The sequence below is a fragment of the Branchiostoma floridae genome, chromosome 14, assembly GCF_000003815.2.
Source record: "Branchiostoma floridae strain S238N-H82 chromosome 14, Bfl_VNyyK, whole genome shotgun sequence".
Taxonomy (NCBI): Eukaryota; Metazoa; Chordata; class Leptocardii; order Amphioxiformes; family Branchiostomatidae; genus Branchiostoma; species Branchiostoma floridae.
Window position 1 is genome coordinate 13374526 of NC_049992.1, and position 26679 is coordinate 13401204.

At 41.6% G+C, this 26679-nt stretch overlaps 2 protein-coding genes across 2 annotated transcripts in view; one reads left to right on the forward strand and one right to left on the reverse strand.

The window, feature by feature from the left end:
- The first annotated feature begins 454 nt into the window (after nt 1-454).
- On the forward strand, nt 455-4220 carry LOC118430669 (tumor necrosis factor receptor superfamily member 11B-like). The gene is made up of 6 exons (XM_035841656.1): nt 455-562; nt 1057-1227; nt 1446-1570; nt 2698-2786; nt 2944-3162; nt 3404-4220. Exons 1-6 carry the CDS (start codon nt 518-520, stop codon nt 3670-3672), a joined length of 918 nt encoding a protein of 305 aa, XP_035697549.1. The 5' UTR covers nt 455-517; the 3' UTR covers nt 3673-4220.
- A 306-nt stretch (nt 4221-4526) lies between these two features.
- Nucleotides 4527-26679, reverse strand: part of LOC118430668 (titin-like) — a 28137-nt gene continuing 5984 nt past the window's right edge. The window contains exons 2-26 of the mRNA XM_035841654.1: nt 22879-25899; nt 21654-21688; nt 20998-21029; nt 18363-19623; nt 18064-18183; nt 17596-17697; nt 16066-16486; nt 15357-15463; nt 14347-14415; nt 13777-13943; nt 13038-13137; nt 12788-12832; nt 12499-12607; nt 11479-11591; nt 11063-11122; nt 10399-10623; nt 10135-10191; nt 9798-9877; nt 9186-9369; nt 8775-8861; nt 8322-8469; nt 7528-7658; nt 7087-7191; nt 6750-6917; nt 4527-6377 (exon numbers count right to left, since the gene is read on the reverse strand). Coding sequence (XP_035697547.1) covers nt 6357-6377; nt 6750-6917; nt 7087-7191; nt 7528-7658; nt 8322-8469; nt 8775-8861; nt 9186-9369; nt 9798-9877; nt 10135-10191; nt 10399-10623; nt 11063-11122; nt 11479-11591; nt 12499-12607; nt 12788-12832; nt 13038-13137; nt 13777-13943; nt 14347-14415; nt 15357-15463; nt 16066-16486; nt 17596-17697; nt 18064-18183; nt 18363-19623; nt 20998-21029; nt 21654-21688; nt 22879-25852 — 6921 coding nt within the window. The 5' untranslated portion in view covers nt 25853-25899 and the 3' untranslated portion in view covers nt 4527-6356. The remainder of the gene's footprint in view (nt 6378-6749; nt 6918-7086; nt 7192-7527; nt 7659-8321; nt 8470-8774; nt 8862-9185; nt 9370-9797; nt 9878-10134; nt 10192-10398; nt 10624-11062; nt 11123-11478; nt 11592-12498; nt 12608-12787; nt 12833-13037; nt 13138-13776; nt 13944-14346; nt 14416-15356; nt 15464-16065; nt 16487-17595; nt 17698-18063; nt 18184-18362; nt 19624-20997; nt 21030-21653; nt 21689-22878; nt 25900-26679) is intronic.

Genomic DNA, 26679 nt, shown 5'->3' on the forward strand with positions numbered 1-26679 from the left:
AGACGGCAGGTGAACTGAACGCATCGGAATGCAAAACCACGTTCTCCGTCGGCAGAGTCTCGGCACACCGTGCTAGTAGAACACATGCATGATGTCGTGTATGTTCGACTTTGCGCGACAAGTGTATAGTATCGGGGCATTAGCTCTAAAGAAACTATCACTTTGTTGACACATTTTGCAATTTATGATGAAACTCAAAGTTTGCGTACATTCGCACTTTGTGTTATCTCGCACTTTGGACCTGTGCCAGACGTCAACGCCCCATATCATGGCCATGTTTTCCTCCTGGATTCAATGACTAAATAGAAGTTTTCTTGTCTCATGTACGACTTAAATGTACCTAATATTTGCGCAACAGGGATTTATACGTTGATAAACGATCTTCTGATCGAGATCACGAGATCGGCACGTGATTAAAAGCTGGGGAATCCCCCGTGAGTCACCCTTTGTGTGACACGCCTCTATAAACGTCACTGACGACGTAACTTTAGCCAGATGTTGTTCAGAGTTCCTGAAAATGGCAGCTTTACTTCGCAGTGCCGTCGTCATCATTCTCATAACGGTAAGGTCTTTTTATAATGAGTATGACTGTTCCAAGTGTTACATATAAACCTTCAATGTAAAGTTCTTAAGGGTTTTCTGCCTCAAGAAAAACAAGATCCCCACATTACCTGTTACGTGTCAGGGGATTTCCAGTTTGAAGCCTTTTAAATGGCACCGTACGAAGGATCTTTAATTCAGCTGCGTCATCTCTGACATTTCTCTAGCTAGGAAATATGGATAATTCCGGGGTTTCCTCAGCCCTGACATATTGACGACCCCATTGACGTTGGAAATACGTAGTACAACCAAGCAATTATGTATCAAGAATAGATAAAATAGGGACACACCCAACAAGTTCCTGAATATATTATCTTTAGACAAAAGGTTAGAGCGTCCTTGTAGCATGAAAGGTAGTCAAAGGGAGAAAGCAGGTACAGGGTAGGGTTACATGTATGGACCTGTACCTCGGCTACCATGTAACATGAACGTTGACTTTAATCTTTGTACCATTAGGTGTTGTTGACGAGTTTTGTCGCTGGTGAGCCAGCACGGAACGTTACCTCAAGTTCTCCCAAGTTCAACCACAAAGATCCGACCACCGGACAGCGGCTCCTGTGTGACCAGTGTCCACCTGGAACACATTTGAAGGACTACTGTACCGCCGATAGTCCCACTGTATGCCAGGTACCGACTGATGTGTCCTTGGTGTAGCAGGTTTTGCACATGTTCGGCACAATGTACCGTAATTTAGCACAGCCAGTAGATGACCCTAAGGTTACACACATGTAACAACAGTCTATTCGGCGGCCTTTTCATGTTGTTAGCAGCTGTGCGATATGCTGATTCAAACATCGATTTCAACACTGTGAACGTTTTCTTGACTCGTGTGTTTTTCAATGAAGGTCTGTCCCGACAACCACTTCACCGAGTACTACAACTGGGAGCCCGAATGTCGTTACTGCAACGAGTTTTGTGCCAAACCCAACCAGAAAATGTTGACAGAATGCACCACGAAGCACAACAGAAGGTATTGCAACACTTTTCTCCGGTGAAAGTGGTAAAAACTTCGGAATTATAAAAAAAATGTAGCCATTTTAGTTTACAGTGGAAAAGTGTGGGGGCGGAGATGTGGGTGGTCAGAAGTTCCAGAGAAGTGAATCATCGATACATTCAAGTAAACTTCAAAGAGATGCGGGTGTAAAAACACACCACAAACTATCTCGTTTACAGAACCTAATCATGCAGCTAGACTCGTGTCCACAATGCACCGTATTCTTCCGTGTCGGGAGCAATCAAAGACCTTCACGATGCGTTAGTTTGCAGCAACCAGGGTTCAGTGTGTATACAGGTGTGTCAAAGGGTTTCGTCACTAATTTAGATCTAAGGAACAAAGAACCAGGCCTACAAAGATCTAAACGTTAGTTGTGTATGTATCCGTGCTGGATATCATCATATACTGTGGCTCAGGCTAGCATTATAAAACGGACCGCTAGTACTGTCTTTAATAAATGTAACGTTACATCCAGTAACTTACTACCCGCCAAAACAAACATCCTCTTCTCTTCTAAAACCGGCGACGAATCCACAAACATGTTCCGCATTGAGAAAGGAAATCGGATTATGTGTTGACATATTTCGAGTACCTTCCTCTTTAGTTCCAGAATTTGATTTCTAGTAACGAAGCTAGGTTCTGATATCGACAGCATTGCTGTCGCAGTGCCATACGTAATGTGTATTACCACCTGTTGCTGTAACAGGTGGTACAAATCCCGTCTTGCAACCGGCAAAGATAAGGGCATAGGGCCTTTTATAAAAAGTAAAAGGAAAGGAAAGTGATCTCGATTCAGTTTTAGCTCACTGAAGAGCTAAACCTGCAGTGCACTATAGAATGAAGTAGAATGTTGAAACTGAACACCAAAGCCACAACTAAGAATCAGCCGCCGTTACATTTCAGTATATCACAGTTATGGCATCCCCACATCACGCAAGCCTTGGACAAAATCTACACGACTTTTCAGGAAAATTAAGGAGGTAATTGATAAGAATAGCTGCTTCAATGTATCAAGTATTGTGCGTGAAAACCCGTTGAAGCCCCTTTCAAGTATCCGTGACAAAGTTTTCTGACTCCAATAAAGACCTTTCTCTTTCTTCCAGGTGTGAGTGCATGACCGGCTATTTCTTGGATCTTGAAATTTGCCGGGCTCATCGACAATGTCGACGTGGATATGGGGTCGTCAGAAAAGGTGGGAATCGCGCTATGTTTACTTGAACCAAAGAGGTTATTGGGAGATTGAACTTGAGATTGATTTCATGTGAGTGATTACTCAATGTCGACAGGAACTTTGAAATGATATGACAATTGAAATTGATTCGTGATCGTGAATTGCTTTTCCCCTCCAGGCACCCCGCATTCTGATGTGGTTTGTCGAAAGTGCAGACAAGGAACTTTCTCTGATGCAACGTCCAACACCGCCCCCTGTCGCCCGCATAGGAACTGCTCTGCTCTTGGCCTGGCCTTCAAACAACACGGGAGTCGTCACCGTGACGCAATATGTGGGGATTCAGATTCTGTGGAAACGGACCATCCCAACAACAATTCAACTACGCAAACCATCGAAGGTAGATCCCACTTGTCCGTTTACAAATTGTGTACATTTATTCGACTCAACCACTAATAGAAATGGCAACATAAATCGTACAGCATACTTTTAAGTTGTCCACTTTTGTTTATGTTTGAATGTATGAATAGTGTTGTACTCGAGTAAAGCTAATGGGGGTCTCAATAAAACAAACTCATAGTGGGATAAGAAAAGAACAATTCAAAAACATTATAATCACTGTTTGAAATATTTCCTTTCAGACGATAGTCTTCGCAAAGCAGTCGATTACGTCGCCAAGAATCTGTCCGTCCGCTGGCAGAAATTCGCCAAGAAACTGCCCGGTAAGACGGTACCAAGGAGAGTCATTAAGAACATCAAAGCCTCGAACTCCAGTCGCCGCGAAAGGGTGACAGAAGTGCTGAATGAATGGGTGAAGGTCAACGGCAAGAAGGCCGATCTGAAGGGGATAGAGAGAGCCCTGAGAAGGAGTGGACAGAAAGAGTTGGCCCAAAGAGTTAGAAAGATGTGAGCTCAAAATGAAGCATACGCAAAAGTTGATGATGGTTTAACCTACTTTATCACGGAGCATGTTCTTTTAGTCGTTATCTATCAGAAGTTTGGCAGTGACGTACAAAAGAAAATACATATGATATGATGCCATATTAGTATTCATATGTTTCTGTAAGATGTATATCCTGATAAGAGATGCTTGAGTTGTCATGTTTGTTTGATATTAAGTTATTGACAAGAGGCCATTTCATGAAACAGTTGTTACACTTGGCAAAATGAAATGCAAGTTTTCAAGCATATAAGCATGTATCTTTTGCTTCTTCTGGTTAAAAAAAGTCAGATCAAACTAATGCAAATTAGCAGGGACTTTGCTTTGTGTTCTTATTCCTTGCATGGAAAATTAATATTTTCAGACCTTTGATAAGATCATAAAGGAAGCTGCATTAACTTCTTGGAAATATAAATGGATGGTAAGGCCTGGGATAAGAAATGCTGTGTTAGGCCTAAGGAATTTCTAATAATCACCTGTACTGTTTCACTGCCAGAATAGAGGTATTGTTGTGATAATCTAGTTGTGCGGTTCTTTATTATTATTTTTTAGTTTAATACAGTATTACTTCAAAGCCCTTGGTGTTTGCCTTGTCCATTTTGCTCTGTAATTTCGTATTTTGTAAACATCTCATAACTAGTACTGAGCTTATTTTTTTACTGAGAGACCATATCTACTGGGTACAAATTCAAATTTGAAGTTAATGTTATGAAAATAAATGAGGCTTGCATGGTATGTATACCAATTGACCCTGTTGCAAATACAGCATATACAATATTGTATCCTACACTAACATCATGAGAAAACAAACACGGGACATGAGATCCTAGTTAGCACATCTGCAACTTTTATTTCCATTTTCATGTCTGTCCCTCCAAAGTACACATTCAAATTCACCCAATCGTGTTAAGGACAGCTACAATTTTTTGCTGTTCAAAATTCCACAAATTTAGCTTCCAAAAGCTTCCACACTTGGCACATTGATATATCAGAAGTGAGCAGCAGAGGTACGACCAAGGCAGTTGGTAAGTTAGCAAATATAAGTCACTACATGTATGCTGGACAACATTCAAATATTATAGATACTGGTATTATAAAAGTCATGAGTATCTATTAGGCATGGTTTCAAAAACATTTTGTTTATGGTGATTTTAGCTATCCAAACACAAAAGAACTCAAAATTTTATTTTTGACAACAACAGTCCACTCAAAAGTTGTGATTGAAAAATAATCAAACATCTTCAAAATGCAGCATACATGCATATTAATGCTTTAGCACAGCTATTCAGAGAAAAGGCTAGGTTAATTTGATAAGCACACATTCAAAATTGAAACTTTTACCAAAAAGTGTCTTTTTGCAACAAATGAAAGCATGCTATGGCAACATCAAAGTGAAAACACTAACATGGTCTTGTGTCATCTTCTACACAAATATTGTCACAGTAGGCAAAGGAACCTACATTTACATATCCATGCCAAGAAGGTGTATTTCCTTAAGGAAAAGTCCATCAGGCACAACAATGAAAGAACAGCTTGAGTTCAAAATTTGTCATTTCAATAGATGTTTCATCTCAAAGACTCAATTAATTCCATTCCAAAGCTTTGGTAATGGAGAGTAAATTTAGAAATGCTTTTCACAAACAACCACAACATGAAGGCATGGGAAGGCTCATCAATAGACAAAATGGTAAATGACAGCAAAATCATTTGAAGCAAATTGCAGCAAGTGTCTAGGCACAAAATAATTCCCAAATCACAACCACACAAGCTTTCAAGCAATAATGTGAATGTATGATGCACAAATGATTAAACCTATGTACTAAATTGTTATTAAATCAGTGCAACATGCATGTAATTCAACCATTCAAAATTGCTAGTGTTAGTTGGACTCTACATAGCACCACAAAACAAGCGAAGCATATAGCACACTTGAAACAGGTTATATTCCATACCACTAAGTCCATAACATATGGCCTACAATTCTTTGAAACAGTAGGTGTGTTGTTAGGTGTTAGTGCAGCTGCCTTAATTCTTCTTAGCCTTAATCAAGACATAATATTCTTGAAATACACAATTTCTCTGAAATACTATGCGATAACAAAAAAACAAACCAGTTAATACAGATACAGTGCCTCGGTGCCACAAATATTTGGCCAAATTGTATAATTGTAAGTACCATTAGATAGCATTGTCAAACCTTTTTCTACTTCACTACAGTCCTCATTTGCTCCAGAGTTCTTCTTATTTCTCTATAGTTTTAGTTGTCAAAGACAAATTCTTGCTACATTGTACTTAGATAATCAGTCACTTCTGCTTACACTGCCACTTAAATTATCATTCCTAGGGAAAGTTGCAAATATTCAAGTCTCTTTGAGAAAAGTCAATACACATTTATATATCATTGTAGCAAATTGGTACTTCTTCAAATAGCAAACAAATTTCTAGTAGGAAAAACTTTACTCTATGTTTGTTAATTTTTAACAATACAATACTTTTGCTGCTATTTTTTTCTAGTTTTCTGTTTTTTCTTTCCATCTGTAAAAAACACGGAGCGTGCCACATTCCATCGCTTGGAAAATGTGGCATTTTTTTCTGTCAAGATGGCGGACTGCCTGTTCACATTTTCCATGATGTTCTTTTTCTGGCCTGGTTGTCTAAGGCCTCTTGAGCAAAGCCTGTGTGGAAAAGCAACAACAACAGTGTTACATTTTGTGAAAAAGGAAATCGAAGGTTCAATAAAAATAATGTCGGACAAGTTTTCTAAAATCCACTTGTCCTATTGGGCAAACACATGAAAAATTTTACTTACCTGGACCAATTTTTCACTTGCCCGAAATTCAAATGTCACTTCTATGTGCCTCTATTTTTCCATATTGACCATTGCTTGATGTCATGACTGTAAAAAGTAACCAGTATATCAAAATCTTACTTGTCCGATCGGGCAAGTGGGGTAGGTCATGCACTTGGACAAGTTCACTTGCCCTGTACAATAGGGCTAATGAAATCCAACCCTGAATGTGCAAGAACAGCACAATATTGGTACTCACGCTGTACTTGAGCGGTTGGTCGTTTGCCCGGAGTGTGACCTGTACTCTGCTGAAGTACGTCAGGACCTGCGTGGCCGGCTCAGGGTGTTCTGGATCTTCTGCCCAGTTCAAGGTCAACTGGGGACGGCCATTGACCTTCTCAAAGTCATAGCTCTTCAAGGGGATGGCCTGTGGGTCAAAGGTGAACACAATCAACCAATCACATAAAACTGACAGTCAAAGACTTTTACATCATGCTGCAAACATTACATGCTGACATTTTCCAGTCATTATACATATATTTGTAGAAGAAATATTTGTGTTTGTTTCAACAGTGAAGTAGAAATTCAATACTCACATTGCAGTATGCCCTTTTGACGACCCCCAGTCTCCACACCAGTACGTCCACAGCCTGGTCCAGTACTCCCATCACCATGCCGTCCTCCTCCAGAGGACCACACTCCTGTAAACATCAGGGCACAAGATGTCAGGACTAAAGAGAGATGGATGGCAGTTGTATCCAGTATTTGATTATACGGCTACTGGGGTCCCTGACACAGGGGTAGGCAGCAATTGGATAGTCTTTACACCGCACTTCCATGCAGCTCCGTCCAGCAGGCTTACCCTACATAGACCGTACACCTTGTTGTCCCTACTAGTACATTCCATTCAGGATTTCCTTGGTCTCCCACCACCTCTGTTGCCTGACAATTTCAATTCGGTGATGGTTTTGTGACAAACATCACAGAAAACTTCAACACCATACAACATTTCACAAGGACTTAGTGTTGACACTGACCTTGACAAAAGAGGCAAAGAACATGTCGGCACTGGCCTCCTGCACCCTCTTGGATGCGTCCTTCCTGTCATTACAGTGGTCTGTCATACCCTGTAGCTCCTCAGCAGACTTCTCCACAGCAGGACCACAACCTGGGATTGTCACACAGACCATCATGTAATCATGACCATAACTAAATTTCCGAAACTTTAAGGACTGGTGGCAAGGTGTTTTTGTGCTTAGGGTTGTATACTAAAGTATACTAAAGAACCAACCACACTCATTGACAACAGAAGGAGTCGTGAAGGGTGTGAGTGGATGAAACCTTAAAGTCCAGTCTGTCTAGTGATGACTGCTCCTACTTACTGCACAAGACAGTTATGTTATGCCTAAGCAGATCATAAGAAAAGAACTTTGCAAAGACCTGAGTCAGCTTACAGATGTGCCCTATGTGGCAGAGACTGCCATTCTCGTATAGGATTGTTCAGTCATAGTCAAAGGGCTGATATCAATTAGGATTTTACCATATTGACCAAAAGAGGCCATATATGTAGGGTGGCTTAGGCCTGGGTCACATTTCCAAAGCGGGGCCCGGCCGGGATGTTTTAAGAAACAAAAAATCAAATTGTATACCTAGAAAATACACAAATTATGCCCTTGGATCTTATTTTGACATTTTGTGTATTTTGATGCCTTTATATAATTTTTTTCGCTCCAATAGCCCTTGTTTAAAATGTGACCAAAGGTTATGCAAAACAGACAAGCAAACAGACTTCTGGTATACTGTATGTTATTCACAGTTCTCCTGTACTTACCCAGACATGCCCCCAGCAGCCTGTGCACCAGGACATCAGCGTATCTCCTGATGGGTGAGGTGAAGTGTGTGTACAGAGGCACGTTCAGGGCGTAGTGATGGTACATCCCTTCTTCTGGTAGGCAGCCGCTGCAGAAGTACTTTGCAAGCTGCGAAAAAAGAACAAAAAAAAAACATTATAAAACCTTAGAATAGTCAAAGTTTGTTGCAATTTTTTGCCATTTGTGTAGTTAAATGTGAACAACAATCAATGATGGTGAACAAGCTTAAAGTGCATGGATACATAAGTGCAACAGAAGTTTAAACTACATGTACAGTACATTTGTACAGTACTAAATATAATGACATTATTAATATACAAACAGCATCAAACCATCAGATTAACTGCCCTAGCAACAGCTCTTAAAATTTGTAGAATTATTTTCCAAGTAGCAAGTCTATACCATAGGCTTACCTGCATAGGTTTAGATGCCATGGCAGTCAGGATGTAGAAAGTGGCCTGTGTCTCCACATCATCCCCAATGTAACGGGCAATGGATTGCTGAAAACCAGAGTAAGACGTCATTGTATCATCTTTCCAAACTGGTGAATAACATTGGCATCAGATCTTAAAATGTATTACAAACTCTTTGGGGTGCAGTTCCTTTTCTTGGTGATCTACATCAATAAAGGTTTGACATTCACGTAATTTTAAAATACCAGTAGGATACACAATACAAAAGTTACTTTTACATGTATGTATAAGTTTTGTAACAGTCAGGACTTTCAGATAGTGCTCACTCTATTTTGTCAGTGACAATATGTATGCACCAACATAGGCAAACAGTATACACTTGTCACATGTGAGAACCTGCAGCTCACTTACATGTAGAGCCCCAGAGCTGCTGATGTCCAGGTTAATCCCCATTGTTCCACAGGTCTTTACCAGGTCCTCCACCATCTTGGGCTGGGGAGGGGGGTGGCGCCGCAGGACAGCTCGCTCCGGGAATGATTCGTGGATCTTGTGAGCCACCGCCATGTTGGCCAGCAGCATGAACTCTTCTATCAGCCTGTTGGGAATCAAAATTAGCAAGGATATTGATTACAACCCCTTTCAAATAGAGTCTATGACAAGCAACCAAATATTCAACCTGTTGCTGAAAAAATTTTATAGATAAAGAACATAAGTTTTTACAATTTAAGTGTTTTGTTGTGCTTTAAATTGTGAAGCATACACTATTCCAATTACAAAATTAAGGGTCACACAAATCTAAGTTTGGTTGCTCATCTGGTGTAGAGGGGCACTGAATTTGTAGAAAAGCGCAGAGCTAAAGCTAAGTTTAACACTAGTACATTTTCTTTACTTTTGGGATGAAATGATCATAACTGCGCTTTTATTCTAATTACATGTGGATACCCCTTGAAGAAACTTCCTGTCTATCCTATGCCAGTGTACAAACAAAGCCCAGATGTAAAAACCCAGTTCCATTTCACCAACCTGTTGCTGTCTCTGATCTGGTACACAGAGCAGCCGTTGGGCAGTCCTGACTCAGGGTCCAGGGAGAATGCCAATTTGGGCTGCAGAGAAAGAAAAAAAAGATTAGATAGCTTTGAGGATCTTGACAATCTCTTGCACTTGTTTGGTACTTGGATGAAAGTGACAAGTCTAACTGAATAAACTTCATGACTGAGTTAAGCAGACCTTCACATTGGTAAAATCGTGTAATAAAATTATATAGTAGCTATGCAAATAAAATAATATACATGTACCTACAATGTACCTTACCCTACCTGTATGTCACACAAAACAGGCTGAAAAAAAACATGTTTCCTACCTGGTCCAACCTCAGAGCTCCTCCGTCAAATCTCTTCTTTCTCAAGTTCTGAGAGATCTGCAAAAGACATAATGACAGTTCTGCTTCATCTGAACTTATAAAACATACATCTGGCCTTGCCTTCCAAAACAGGTTTTCTTGTATCTGATAAAAGTGCCTGTGTTTGCAATATGTTATTAAGGAATAGCACATAGCTTTTATTGTAAAAAGACAAAAACAGCCCATGAATTTGCTTTGTTCCCAATGATAGAAGATAAGACATACCTTGTACAAGTTGAGAACCCTCTCTGCCACATCCTGTATAGAGTGCCCATCAGAGATGGTGGGGAGCTGCTCCTGGGTGGGGAGCTGGTCAGGGTTATCGATGATGCTCTGGGCGTGGTCGTAGCTCAGCTTCACGCAGGATCGGATGATGGTGCGGCCAAACCACTCATCCAGCACGTCTCCGGTCTCTGTCAGCTTCCAGATCACAGAGAAGGCCAAACGCTCCTGGGGTGAACAGCAGGTCAGATTAACTTACTGTCAAAGTAGGCACACAAAAAAATTTAAAGAAAATTTATGCGCTCTTGGTGGCAAATGTGCAGATGTTGGCACACTGCAGCTGGAGCACCATATCCGTGTATTTTTGGCACGCCTTTTTGACAGATAAGCCAAAGAGGCTCTGTGGGCATCACTCCATCGTCATGGTGCATGCACATTTTAAGTGTAGGGCGTACATCAAACCCTGGGCCTATTGGTTCCGAGTCGAATGCTCAAGTCGCTGTGCCACACAAGACCTCATGATCACACAAAGTAGATTCTACTGCAATATAACAATGGTGTTTTCAGGAAAAGGAAGAGTAATTACAAAAACATACATGCAAGGAAATGTAGATCACCCTACATTTGAAGAAACATTTTCATCTACTGAAATATAAAATGACTGTACCTCAGCAGGGTTCAAGCTGCATAGTTGTTCACACAGTAGGCGGGGCAGCATGGGAATCACCTGCAGACACAAACACAGAATCTCATATGTTAAACATCAATCTGTACAATTCTTAACTTGGTCTGGTACTTTTTATTGCAAATGAAATGATTAAATTAATAGTCTGACAAATTCTAATAAGGCACATGCATTGCAGTTCACCTGTGACAGCATTTCTGGACTCAATTTACTATTAATGTGGAAGTGATTTGAGTCGGACAAGATGTGATTTGATTCCAAACTTTGATACCCTTTTATAATTTCTTTCCTGTTGTACACAACACCTGAAAATGTTGCATCTCAATTGAAGTTGAATGATGATATGTATATGATTGACATGATTGTTTGTCCCAAGGCAGATATATTGTATGACCCACCTTCTGTACCAGGTAGACACTTGTAGCTCTACAGGCTGCTGTCAGGTCCAGGGCTGTGTTCTCCTGGATGAAGTAACTCACATCTGCTATGTGAACACCCACCTCATAGGTACCTGCCAAACACAAGAAAATAGTTTATGCTTGGTGGAATGTAGCCTCGCTGTACTTTAACAGATACTACTTGGCCATTACAAATGTCTGAAATGTAGCTTTGAAAACATTAGTTTTAAGGAGACACATCTGCTATGTGAACACCCACCTCATAGGTACCTGCCAAACACAAGAAAATAGCATTTATGCTTGGTAGAATGTAGCCTCACTGTACTTTAACAGATACTACTTAGCCATTACAAATATCTGAAATGTAGCTTTGAAAACATTAATTTTAAGGAGATTTACAGGTGAAATTCTTCAACATATACACAATCAGGACTTGAAATACTTTTTTCTGCATACCTGCACAGGTGCAAGTAACATTGAAAATTACCTACACCAGATAATCTTTACCTGCACCACTTTGAATTTAGAACTCTGGATCAAACAAAAATTGTTCAGGAACCATTTCTGTTTTTTCTTCTATATACTTTATAGGTTGTAACAGTTTGTGCCACTAATAACAATCCACATACACCTTCATCATAGGACATTTATGTATAAAACCCAGTAAATGGACCAGTGCAGGTTAGGTGCAGGTTGACACCAGAAATACCTGCACAGCTCCAATTTTACCTGCACTAACCTGCATATGCAGGTGGTATTTCGAGCCCTGACAATGCATGGGGAAAATAAAGTTTGGATGGTAATTACACACATACAACAGACACGCGGTACTGTTACTGTTATGGCAAATCTTTTACAGCATGTCAACAATATTGTACCTTAGATATAATGTGTACTGCAGTAATTGAAGGATATTAATCTCAGAGTTGAAAGTAAATATTTATGTCTAATATGATATTTCATCCCCTCCAAGTACTAGTATATATACTATAGAACTGTAAGTTTTTTTGGGTAACCAACCGTCATCAAGTTTGTTACAGGACACAGCATCGTCCAGGTCCCTCGCTGTGGCTGGGTCAATGGTGAAGATACAATCCAGTCTGAGGTCCCTCCTGTTCTCAAACTCCTCCTAGCAGATAAAAACAGAACAGCAGACAAAATTTGAGTAAGTTTTAACAGAAACAAAGGCTCATACGTTAAGTTTTACAATGCATAAATTTTAGGTATCAATCTTAAGTTCCACACTTAAAAGTACAAAATTGATACCAAATATATTAAACATAGAAAAAAAGTAAGTGTAATAACTTACAGCTGGAATGGACCATGGTAAATCTTGTGGCAGGCACTGTAGAACCTATAACAAAAGGAATCAAAAGCTCTTATTACAGTATAGTACATTCTCCAATGACTCATGAACTAGCACAGGTGCTTTTCTCAGTTACTTATTACATTAGAAACACAACTGTTTATGAATCAATACACTAACAATTGACATATTAAGCTTTCCATTGAAGGTAAGGTACATAAACCGTGTAACCAAAAGGAAGTAGAGAACGTACCACTTCGCTGAACTCGGAAAAGTCCACCCCATTCTCCACCAGTAAGCCTTCTGTCTCAGGCTCAATCTGTCCAGCCTCTCCCAGGCTCTTTGCTAACCTCCTGTGTATTAGTATAAAGGCAAGGGTCAGAAAAACAATTCACAAATCTCTTTTATATCAAACACATACAGTGACATGTTACATCATTGATTGTGCCATTCGGCTGGAGATATACATTGTATAATATATGTCAGATGTACATGTATGTCGATGAAGGTTAGACATCCAGGTAATAAGATATGCCAAAAACCAGTTACTGAAGCAACTGGATATGATTTTGGAAACGGTCAGACTTTTCAAACACCATCTGGTGTCTTTCGTCAGTGACACTGTGTCACTGACGAAAGACATTGGATGGTGTCTGAAATGTCTGACGGTTTCAAAAGTCATATCCAGTTGCTTCAGTAACTGTTTTATTGGGCGTATGTCAGATGTAACTATTGGCATTATATATTGAGTGTGATGCACAATGAACTCGTGTATATACAGCATCTGCAGGGATGGAGATAGCATACAAAAATCTATTATTTCATGAGGTTAAATAACAAAAAGGTCCATGATTTCTTGAACCAGTATCATCCAGAAGTAATAGGAGGCTTAGTAGACTTAAGTGATATTAACCAAGATCTGTATCATGCAAAATGGTAAAGGTTTTAAAGCACTCTTCTGCATTTTATAAGAAAAGAGAAGGGACACCTACGCTTCAGCAAACCCAGAGTCCTCCTTCCAGTCCGTTATTCTGGCGATGAAGAGGAATTTGGCGTGATCTTCTGGTCGTTCCTTGAACCCTGCGGGACAGTCCTCCAGCGGGACCTTTAGCCTGGGCAGGCGATGGTCGATGGGGGAAAACAGAACCTTCTCCCTGTCCTGTCACAAACAAAAAACACTTCAGGATCATGTGGTGTTCTTCTGTTATATCTGAATAGCAATGTATGGTATATCATTTTAGCAATTTGATGCCATTACACATACCCTCAGCTCATTTTTCCTTTTTATCATATACTTACAGGTCAGTATGACATGTACTGTGACACTATTTTATGCAAATATCAGATTTATACCAGATTGACTTAAGCCACATAATCTATAATGGAGTGACTGGGAAATGATATGGGTTTTCAGAACTCTCCCCAACATATGCGATTACATGGAGCTGTCGTGCAAATAGCTGGAGTCTACTGTACTACATTTGCTTCTGGATTCTTACATTATACTTACTGATAGCTTTGTCATTTTCAAACATCGAAGCCAGAAAACTTTGAGTCCTCACCTTGTCATCCAGCTTCTTGAGGTGGCCCGTACAGGCTCTGGAATGTTTCTTCTCATAGATGTAAACTACCTGTAGGGGAATAGAAGGGACAATTAATCGTTAAAACAACACAACCAAGGATTGTGAAATATACAAGATCCATTCTTTCATTAACATTCACAAAGTTTGGATTATACAGACAGTCATAATAGGCATAGAAAAATAATAGCTTAAAATATAAATGCAGACAGCAGGAGTTACAAAGTCTATCCCTAGACGACATACAAGACTGATTAAAAAAAAAGAAATTTAATCAATCTAAATGACAGTTATATTTCCCCCTCAGTGATACCTCAACAGAGGTTTCAGAGCAGTATCAAGAAGAAGAAGAAGAAGGAATACAATCATGTATTTCCAAATTGTATGTTTCAAAAGAATAAATCTGACTGAGGCCAGAAATAAGTGGAGCCACACACTGATCATCACTTAGGCCAAGGGGGAAAATGTTGTATTTCCTATTTCAATACAATACAAGTTAACAATGTCAAACTTTGATTTTGTGTATAGTGGTTTCAAATCCTTGGATACACTGAATTTTCATTAGATAGGACAAACAGGTATTTTTTTTTTACTTGAACAGGAAGCAGGCTGAATAAGAGTTCTAACTGTAAACTACCTTTTGTATGTGGTCGGGAAACAGGAAACACAACATTTTTTCCCTAGGCCTTAGTTCCCTAAATAAATTATACTGACACATTCACTACACCCCCCACTTGTTCTGTCATCCACAATCTGGGACCAAGCTAACAATGCCAACCTTGGTACTAGTCCAAAACTTTGCCCTAGACTACACCTCTGCTAAGTGACCATCAAATTTTTAACTTTTTGATAATATTCAAATGTAGTAAAATTACATGTCAAGTATTATATTTTTCAAGTTCTACCTACAATGCAAACATCCTTTTTTATCATCTCATCTCCTGCTATGATTTTATACACTCAGTCACTCAATTAGTATCATGTACGCTCACCTTGGCAGTTTTCTGCAGGAATTGTTCAGGAACAGTGGTGGGGTCGATACCTGGTTTCTCAGCTGCCTTTGGTGTCTTAGCAGACCCCGCTTTAGGAGGTTGTCTTCCTAAAAAGGCAAAGAATTTCAGTTAATGAAAACCTGAATCCCAACAGTAACAAGACAATGTCAACAACTTTCAGGACTGCATACATCCCTATGGGGATTATCTCAGTTACAAAAAAGGATTGTAGTCCCAAGGACTTTGTTTCAAAATAAAATAAGAAAAAAAGTAGCTTACGAGATAGTATTGACCAGGGGTTTAGCCAGCGTCCGTTTTTCCGTCAATTGACGGAAATTTGCTGCGTCTGACGGAAAAATTTTAAAACCAATCCGTCAACCTTGACGGACAAAAATCCTTGGTGGAAGCTACAGGCGGCTTGGGGACGCCGTCCACGGCCGTAAAAGCCACACACTGTTTGTTTTGCTATTGTTATGATTGTTGACAATGTGTGTCGGCGCGCTTTCGCATACGATAATCTCATTAAAACCCGTTTTTCAAGGTCTCAGTTCAGTCCTTCTAATCAATTTTCGCGGTTTTCGCGACAATTGTAATTGGCTGACGGAAAAAAAATTCGAGCTGGCTAAAGCCCTGGTATTGACACATTAATATGAAAACATACAAATGTATGTTCATTACGAATGTATGTACATAAGCTTTCATTGCTAACCTTTAGGTGTTGTTTGTTCCCCAGGCTTCAATCTCCCGGCCTTATCTGGGGTTCTGGTGGGTGTCCTCGCTGCTGCACCCTTTGCTGCCGCGCCCTTAGCTGGTGTTTTTGCCCCCTTTCCAGCAGGATCTTTCTTTTTTCTATCGTTCTTCACTCCGACTTCTTTTTCCGATGATTTTGAGGAGTCGCTCTCCTTGGGCGACCCAGCAGTTCCACTGGAAGATGCAGCATCCCCACTGCCTTCTGTAAGTGGAGACTGCGGTCCAGCAGTGGTGTCTACTGCTGCCTGGGCACCTGCTGGTTCAGGTGTGCGTAGTGCTAACTGCTTCATGCCTTCTGTCAGCTGTGTCATTGGACTGGTACCATCGGAAGTTGCAGCTGTCTTAAGATTTTTAAAAAGTTCATATTCCTGTTGTAAGACCTGTAACAATAGTGTACGGAATGCTGTAATTCAGGAAAGGATATATTATACAAAAAAATATCTGTTGATATGTATTTTCGTCAGTTGTTTTGTGCAGAAACTTTCAATAGTGTTTTATGTATATACTCTTGTTCAGGGCAGAACAAATGTATTCACTTATTCTGTTCCTTCAGCATTTGTGCACTCTTATTATGTAAACCATTAAGACATACAACAATAACAATAGACAATAACTTTTTGCAATGCCATGTGCTCCTTATAAGTTATACAACAAGCATAATTGTGCCATTAAAAAGCTGGATTGTCATATGAAACTGCAAACTGAATGCTTTTCTTAGCTCCCCCACACCTCCCACAACCAAACTAGCAAGAGTTCATACAAACAATTTCAACTTGTATCCCCCCTCCCCCATGAATTCTTGAGTGTAATCTTCTGCATTATTTTGCACATGTGCCTGACATGAGTTCCTCCTGTGGGAGTGTGCAGGTGGCAGCTCAGTTAGAGACAGTGATAGGGAGAGCCGTGTGGGCTGACTGTGATCTGGGACAAGTTGATACAGGTTTGGAGTGCTCGACAATCCAGGCATACCACACATAATGACTGAAGCACCAAATATGAGACCTCAGGGTCCACGCATCATGTGTCACAGGACAGCCATGTGGGCAAATGATCCCACTGAGTCATTAGAGTAGATAGACTTTCAACATAGTCAGGCTACATGTACAAGTATATCTGATTCACATTAGGGAAAGCATGAATAAAAGGGGTTTTATCTTTTCTGTTTTGTCTCTTATAACAATCAATCTATTGCTATCTCTTGGCTCTCTAACAGTTTATCACTATCATTGAGTTAATACTATATTGAGTTAATACTATAATAGTAACTTTACGTGTTTTCAATAGTCACTGATCGAAGAATCATTTTATTAACTTATACTATAGGACTCCATGTAATTTGTATCTCTGCTATATTTTATTTGGCCCTTTTCCCCTCATAACCTCATAAAAGCGACCTGCAGGCCGATTTGAGCCTCTCATGAATAAAAAAAGGTTCAAACAAACAAACATACAAACAAGACCACAATGAATTGTTCTACTATCCACTTACCCTCCACTCAGACCTGGGCAGTACCTTCAGCACCACAATGTCCCCGTTCAGGGCTCTGTTACGAGCATGCAGCCCCGGGATGTACAGGTCTGACATGCCATCCTGTAGGGTGAACAGGGAACAATAAACATAACATCTTACAGTTACACCATGCTATCTGGACATCTGGTAACAAAACATATACACTGTAGACAACTTTCTAAATGTATGATATGTGTGAAAGCCTTTTTTATTTACAACAAGCAGGAACTGATCATGGGCTATAACCATTAAGTCTTGATATAACATTTTACACCTAATAATATGACACCTAACATAGCTACACAAGTGAAAACAGATAAGTAGAGTATAAAGACAAAAATATGTAGTTTAGACTGAGTTGCCTTTTTGCACATTATAATCGCAGTTTGAAATAACATCCTAAAAATCAAATTAATGGTTGTGATATGCAAATCTAATGCTACTCACCGGAGCAGGAACATAGGCATCTTCAAAGTTCCTGGCGTTGATTCTCAAGGCACCCTTGATAAAGTCTCCTTTCTTCAACCCCTCTGCCACGGCTTCTCTACTGATGTACTGCTCAAAAGGCTGTCAAAGGAAAAACAATGCATCAAAATCAGTACTTTTTTTCCATAGTAAATTAAAAGACTTTTCCAATTTGATGACAGTCTATAGATTTAAATGAAACTCAGCAAACTTAGTAGAATCAGAAAACTTGGGCTGTAATTCAATGATTGTTATTACCCTTTACATGAGGTGATTATTACCTGCATGCCCCTGCCTGGAGTCCTGCCTGGTGTTGGGGCTCCCTTCCCACTTGGAGTCTTAGCCTTGTTCTTCATGACTGCGTCCTTGGCTGCAGGTGTTGCCGGCGCCTTTGGTCTTGCCTTCAGGCCAGGTGTGGCAGGTGCCTTGGCCCCAGCCTTTGGGGCAGCCTTAGCAGCACCTGCTACAGGGGCAGACTTTGCCCTTGCAGGTGTAGCTGGTGTCTTCTTCTCTGCAGCTGACTTGGCTGCAGCTGCAGACTGCGCTCTAGGTGTTGCCTTCCCTGCGGCACCTGTGGCATCAGCCTTCTTTGCTGCAGGTACTCTTGTGGCAGGTGTTGCACCTGTTTTCTTTGCAGCAGATGTAGTTGCTGAGGCAGGCCTCCTTGTGGCTCCCAGGGCAGGCTTCTTATCGGCAGCAGCTGTTTTGGCAGAGGCAAGCCTTGTTGCTGTGTCTGGCTTCTTCGTTGGTTCCTTCTTTGCTGCAGTAGCTGATGAAGGTCTTGCAGCTGCCCCAGTTTTGGCAGCAGCTGTTCTTGTTCCCAGGGTGCCAGCCGGCTTCTTGGCAGCTGTTTTTGGCTCTGCCTTCGGTGCAGCGGCACCTGCAGGTTTGGGTCGAGCTGTCCTCGTCGGGATACCAGCCTTCTTCTCTGCAGGCTTTTTTGCAGCAGCAGAAGGTTTTGGGGTTACCTGGTCGCCAAGAGCAGCAGCAGCGTCCACAGCTACCTCAACTGAATCCACCGACGCTTGTTCCTCAGCACTGCTCCCTGTTGCTGCAGCCTTTGTCAAAGGTTTGGGTCTGGCTGCACCTGGCTTGCGGTCTGTTTTTGTCTTGGGTACTGCCCCGCTAGGTGGCGCCTTTGTGGTCTTTGCCGGAGCACTGGCAGGTTTTGCCGCCCTGGTGGCTGCAGTACCTGTGGTCTTGGCAGATGGCGCTGTTGCAGGCCTGGTGAGCTTCTTAGTTTTCGGTTCTGAGACAGATGATGGCTTTTTCGTTGGTTCTGCAGCCTTTGTAGTCTTAGTCGCCCCAACAGCACCTAACTTCTTCTTAGCAGGAGGAGCTTCTTTTGACACAGACGATGGCGGGGTGGGTCGCTTGGTGATATCCTTCCCAGCAGGCTTTGCAGCAGCAGTTTTCCCTGGAGGTTTAGTCTTCGGCGCAGCCTTGTCAGCGGTCTTGGTTTTGGCAGCTGCCGCAGCTGCAGGCTTGGCTTTCTTCACCTTCTCTTCTGCCTTAGCTTCCTCTGGAGGCTTTACTTCAGCACTGCAAGAGTGGAGAAGAGTTTAAAAATACAGAGAGATGGTTCGTCTGAACATAGAATACACAACAAGTTTGGCAATTGTCAGTATGAAAAGAAGATTGAAAGGGTCTAGAGTACGATACACTCTACCAGCATCCCTTTCAACTGCATACATTTGGTTGGTTGACATGAATTGTAGATGTACATGCCTAATGCTTACAGTTACAGTTACATAATAAAATTAATGAGCCCTGAAATTTTGATGTGCTATTGTAAGACCCCAAAGTTACACCCCCATAAGTATAATAGGATAGGCCAATGGCCCAGAGAGGACAGAGACATTCTGGAACCAGAACTGGATTAGACCAGATTTGTACAGTAAGCTTTTGTATGCACCCAATTTTGCATGAAATGTCAATGGAACTTGAAGGGTCAGCTATCATTATTTGTTATTCAGTCACTGACAATTTACCTTAACTCCATACATACATGAACACAGGCATACTGTAGTTATCCTTATTATATGATACCTTAGTGAAATATATGGGTGACTAAATAACAATACTCAATAGCCTTTTGTACATTTGTAAACCGTGACATATTACTCATATACAATGTTTACACTTTATCCTGACTGTAGCACAGAGATAGTAAAACCTGCTGGATTAGATGTCATAAAGCCTGCATGTTGTTTACTAGAGAAGGAACATTATACAGGATGTGGGCAGCCAGTACACAACTGATAACAGGCCAGAAAATTTTATCAGTACAGAGAGAATGCTTCTGATATGATAATGTAGATCTTATCATAGTTTTCAGTTTCCTAAATGCTGAATATCTTAAGTATCCAAAACATCAAATCATTTTAACAGAATTATTTCTAAGGCTGCATTTTATGAAAAGTTTATGATTATTACATAATGTCAACAAAGATGGTATTGGTGGTTAGTCCTTGTCAGTTTCCAGCAATCCAGGCTTGGGATTCATATGCTTTCTATTTTTACACAGAGGAGAGTTTACTTATCAAAATAGCTTGCCCTGGTGGCCTGGTAGTCACTCTAGTGTCACAATACTGAAGAAACCTCAGTACACATTTGAACACACAGACACTGGAATTACATGCATACATGCACTGCAAAACCACGAAATTTTACAGTAGGGTAAGCCACATGGGTATGGTTTGTAAATTGTTTTTATACTGGCTAAATGAACAATCTAAAATTTACATACCATACTAGTGCTTCATACTTTCAAACCTTAAATGATCAACAAAGACTAAATACTTTCTAAAATTCTTGATTTCACTGATAAGATAGAATATATAACTTTTTACTATACAGCCCTTTACTGTGTATCTACTGCATATCAAAATTCAGAATATCATAAATAATACTTACACAGCTTCAGTCTTTGGTGCTTCCTCTTTCACCTGTAAAAGTACACATACATGCAACATTATTTGGTGGTATGTTTAACTGGTTTTCCCTCCTATATGTAATAGTCAACAAAATCAGACAAGCACTATATCATGTTGAGAGAGGAAGTCCCTCTTTGTATAAATGTAAATTTATTTGTATATAATCCTGGCTTAACACGGACATGTGCAAAAGGCAGAAAATTGACCTCTTTGCTCAATGGCACCTGTAATTGTAACAAGCCATTTAACTTCCTGTAGCAATGAAGCAGAAAATCTGTGCAAATTTGCGCCAAAATTTAGGTCAGCCAATCTTTAATGGAGTAGTGTCCAAAAGGGTTAAACTACATGTACATGTAGATACCCAAACGTACATATAACATCAGATACAGCAGTTTAGATATAGGCACTAGTAATAGTATGAAGCCCTATAGTACCTAAAAGCAAGGTGCTTGATAAAAGCTCCTTGCTAAAAGTTTGTTATTTTTCATCTTGTCTAAGTGCAAAAAGATGCTGTATTTTCAACAAAACAGATGGTGTTTCTGCATTATATCATTTATAGAATTAATGTCTTTGGTTGTGCTTAAAACAAAGAGAGGGGACAGTGAAGAGAAATAACAAAGTAAAATGTTATCTTACTTCTTCTTTATCAACAGGTTCTGCAACCACAGCAGCTGTAAACAGAATCAATAAAAACATAATCAGTAAAAAGTTTATACAATTGGACACAATATGTATATGACTTAAAATCTTTGGCAAATATCACACTCAAAGGATGAAATTTTAAGGAAGAATGATAAGGTTTTTATGTAAGCCCCAAAACCTTGTGGTGTGACATAAAGAAAAGGGAAATGCAAAGTGTCTTCCTTTTGCGGGTATATCAATGAAGCTACAGCTGAGCAATTTGACCTAGCGCTCAACAAGTTGTATTGATAAAAAATGTATGGTTTTATGCCTTGTGTGTTTTGTTGTCTTTCTATTCATACTTGTATGCTTTGTATAAGCCAATATAAAGTCAAGGGCAATACAAATTAGATTTAGGATGCAGCAGCACTGTTGACATACATGTATGGCAGCTTATGTGAGATACCCGCTTCAGCATGCAATGGTTTTAGTAGGGGGATTTCGCAATATTGTTATATGCTATGTAATAATACAATGTATGTTATTAAGGTGCACATGTATACAAGCAAAAGAAGTTAATAACATGCCAGTGAAGTTAGAAGGAACCACATGTAGCATAATAAGCAATCTATCACTACAAAGCTGCAGTAGGCTAATGGCACTAATCTACACTACCTTCTACTACATACATATAACTTACTACATACATAACATTTTTATTACATGTACTTTAATTTAAATGCAATTCAAAAATTTTAGTAGAGTAGAATACTGTGTAGTAAACATTTCTTCAAGGAAAAAGATATGTCATGGAGTTTGATATGAGAACAAAGCCATGAATGATTTTATAAAAAAAAGTTGCTTTTGTATGTATTGGGTTGTATGTGATCTCTAAGAAATCTACCAAATACTAATATAGTATACTGTAATACTACATATCCTTGTAGTAAGATTGGGATGACAATGCATTCTGTGAGCATGACTGCAAAGACAGCTGCTAGCTCGGGAAGGGGGAGTTACAATACATTATAACAGATATGGCACGTACTGTGGACATACAAGCATTGTTAATGATGTGAGGTTAGTAGGTTGCAGCATATTGACTCAGAGAGCAGTGCTTGGCAGGGGGTACAGGCTTGCTCATGCAGCTAGGACAAACAAAAAGCAGCACGGCAGCTACATGAGCAAAGTAGTCTCAAGTTCAAGCATACACTGCACACAGAAGCCACACGTCAAGTACCTTCCACTTGCATAGCTTCTGGCTCAGGCACTTTCTCCTCAGCTCCCACATCAACTTGGACAGGAGGAGCCACAACTGCATCCTCCAAGCCACCAGCTCTCTCTTCAGCTCCCACAACAGGAGGAACCTCGGGCACACCCTCCACACCAACAGCTTTCTCTTCATCCCTATCCAACACCTCTGTCGCTACCTCGGCTGCCTCCATTCTCATTCCTTCATCCACAACGCTTTCCATCGCCTCTTCCACAATTTCTGCAGCTTTGGCCGTATCCGTGGCAATCTGCTCCACTTCCTGTTCCAACTTGCCCGTCTCCGTGACAACCTGCTCCACATCTTCCATCCACTTCTGCTGCGCAGCTATGGCTGCCATCTGGGCCACCTGTTCCGCCTGCCTCGCCTCTTCTACCTGGACCTGGTCAGCAATGACGTCAGGGGGTGCAACAATTTGTTCATCAGTGATATCGTTGGGTGCCGCCTCGAGCACCTCAGCTTCCATTGCGACTGTCTCTATGTCTCCTGTGCTGGCAGTTTCCACACTAACTAGGAACTCATCATCTGGCTCCACCTTGGGTACTTCAGACACCGTGATTGCCGGGATGTCTGATGTAGGTGAATCAGGTGCTATGGCAGGTACCTCCTCCTCTAGATCTGCTTCTTGTTCTGGCTGACTTGGTTCAGATTCTGTGGGAGTTACTTCAGGAGTGCTCTCACTCTCCTCTGGTATGGTAGGCACTCTGATGTCTGCCATGGGGACGGGAGCAGGCTCGTCTGGAGGGAACACCGCATCAAATGGCTGGGCTTCTCCTGCCACATCCGATACATCAGCACCTTCCTCCAGGATGGGAGCTTGGTGTGGGGCAACAGATGGTTCCAGTGGTGGGTCGTCACTGGGGAAAACTGCATCCCAGGCCTGTGGTTGTCTCTCCTGCTCAGAGAAAGCAAAGCTCTGCATACTGTGCTGTTGGAAGTCCCTGTCCCACGTTGACGCCTCAGGCGTTTGGGGCGACTCCGTCTCCACCTTGTCATCTACAGCACCACCCTGAACATCAAACCCCCAGATGTCATCAGTAGCTGTTGGTGCTGCTGCTGCTGGCTCTCCCCAGGGACCCTCCTGGGGAGGGGGGCCTACCTCTGAGGAATCCCCCTGGCTCGCAGGAACCTCCTGTGGCATCTCTGCGTCTGGCTCCTTCACTGCCAGATCCGAGAAGAAGTCAGCATCTTGGAATCCAGAAGGAGGAGGACCTGTTTCTACCAAAGGATCCTGTTCAGAACCAGTGGTCAGTTCTGGAGGTAACCCTTCCTCAATCAGAGGGTCTTGCTCTGCTAATTCGTTGAAGGGGTCGTACACAGCTTGTGGCATTTGTTGATCTTCTCCTGCAACACCAATCTCTTCAACAGGCTGTTCACCAGATGGCATTGCCTCAGTTACCTCCATGCTTTCTTTTTCTTCTTCCATTCCCATGATTAACATTGGCTCTTCACTTGGGGCTACATCACCGAGGTCTTCCTTTTGTCCTTGAACTTCTGGGACAGCTGTTGCTTCCGCATTACCATCCTCTTGCCTCGGACTCTTTGGTACCTCTTCTTCCTCCATCTCATCACCTGGTACAAACTCAAAATCCGAGGTCTCTGTGATTTCTGCATCTTGCACAGAGTCCTCCAAGTCTGCCTCTCCAGGTGTGGACACCTCTTCACTACCTGTTATCTCCTGTGACACATCTTCTATCAAATCCTCTGGCTCCTGCCGAGCTCCTAGCAGGGCCTCTATTGTAGCCTGCTCTGATAAGAAACCTTGCTGCTGCCCCTCCTCAGCCTCTTGTGGAGGGGTATCTACAATTTCTGCCTCTATGTCGTCAGGACCAACATCTTCAACTTTTGGCTGAGACATGAGCGCAGCAACTTCTTCTTGCCGTTTTGATTGTGCTAGTATTTCTTTCACGACATCATTTACATCTTCCTTCTCTGTCACTTCGATTTCATGTTTCTCCACTCCATCTCCATTTACTTTCATGGCTTCTGCCCCTTCAAGCTCTGCAACATCGGAAGGCACGACTGGCTCTTCAGCACCCAGTGGTGGTTTGGGATGCTCTGGGGTACTTGGTGAATCAGAAGATATTCCTCCATCTCCTTCCGACTTCCTCTTCTTTCTCTTTTTCTTCTTTTTCTTACCTTCTCCCTTTTCTTTCTCCTCTTGAATGACACCTGGTGAATCTAGTTGACCAAAGGCAACCTCTTCAGGTGCCTGTTTTTCTGGACTTAATTCAGGCACAAGCTCTTCAGGCACAAAGGGCTGGGCAGTTGGGTCAAAGGGTTTAGCATTTGGGTCAAAAGGTTTTGCAGTTGGGTCAAAGATGGGAGCATTGGGGTCCAGAAAGGGTATTAAAGGGTCAAAGGATGCGACATTGGGGTCAAATGGCTTTGCAGTGGGGTCAAAGGATGGCACATCAGGGTTAAAGATGGGTGCTGTTGGCTGGAACGGTGGCGTGTTTGGGTCCAGCGTCGGTTTAATAACTGGATCAAACGGTTTGGCTGTTGGGTCCAGAAGTGCGAAAGGTTTAGCGTTGGGGTCCAGCCCTGTTGGCTGGTCTGAGCCTCCAGGAGAGGGCGTTCCCTCGGCTCCGGCCGGGCGAGGGGTCATGTCGAGGGGACACTCCTCGCAGTCAGGTATCAAACATACAGGTGTTCCTGTCACAGGCTCCGAGGGTGGGACCTCGTCATCTCTGTCCCCAAACTGTAGGTCCTCTGGTCTTTTGGGTATGTCTATCGGTTCCACAGTTGGTGCCTGTCCGAAATCCAGAGCAGTTCCACCGTTCATTTCCCCAGGCACTGGCATATCCCCCATCATGGGCACCACTTGGTCTGGGTCTACAGGCTGCCCAAATCCTGCCTGGAAATGTGCCTGTCCAAAGTCTATTCCTTCAAGTTCCATAGGCTTCTGAACGTCTTCAACGCCCTTTCCTTCTTCCTCAGCCATCGTTGAGCTCTGTGCTGGTGTTTAACTCTTCTCCAATCAGTTTAAGTCTAGCAAATAAGTACAAAATCAAACTGTTACCAATTTATACAGAAAACAGCAAAAAAGTATGTGGTGAAATAACCTAGAAAACAATCAAGCAAATAAACATATACAAAACATGTAATGAAGCGCATTTACGCAGTACCATTCATTTCATAAAACTAGTGTTGGCTATATTTGCAGACTGTATGCATAACAGAGTGAAGTATGTATTACTGGGTGGGGTGAGCTGTAATTTTGTCATCAACATTCTGTCCTCACTGCAAAACTATTTCCCTCCCTTAACCCGGGCCTACTCAAACAATGAACGTGACGCGTCTACTCGCTTCCCACACAACACCCGAGAACTGGGCGGGGAGGGCGCTTGAACAGTCGCCATTGTTGTGGCGTACTTTCTCCCGTGTTTGTCGTGGAACAGTCAAGGAGACCAGCTGCTGGAGGGCGGTTGGCATAATGAACCTATTGTGCTGACAGCCTGATCCCTGCACACAACTGCACTGCTCTTTTGCCAGACTGTTTGGCCTTTCTTTGGTACAGAAACAGCACTGTTGGTGACTTGGTCTGAATCTAGCTGAAACCTAGTACTATTAAGCTACTAACCTATCATCACTGAACAACAGCGAGAATTCCTTTTCTGGGACAAAACATTTCAGCAATGGCCTTGAGATGACAAGATTTTAATCAGTTGACTGTACTAAGGAATTCATTGCTATAGGGCGTGGACATAGAAATATACAAGTATCTTGCTCTTCCTATACGTAGATTGTTTTATTCTTGTTTATAGTTGA

What these genes read in the sequence shown, in the direction of transcription:
- LOC118430669 (XM_035841656.1), top strand. Translation starts at nt 518, where the DNA reads ATGGCAGCTTTACTTCGCAGTGCCGTCGTCATCATTCTCATAACG. An exon ending in ACCACGAAGCACAACAGAAG is followed by an intron (nt 1,571 to 2,697) that starts GTATTGCAACAC and finishes TCTTTCTTCCAG; the next exon opens with GTGTGAGTGCATGACCGGCT. An exon ending in AACTACGCAAACCATCGAAG is followed by an intron (nt 3,163 to 3,403) that starts GTAGATCCCACT and finishes ATTTCCTTTCAG; the next exon opens with ACGATAGTCTTCGCAAAGCA.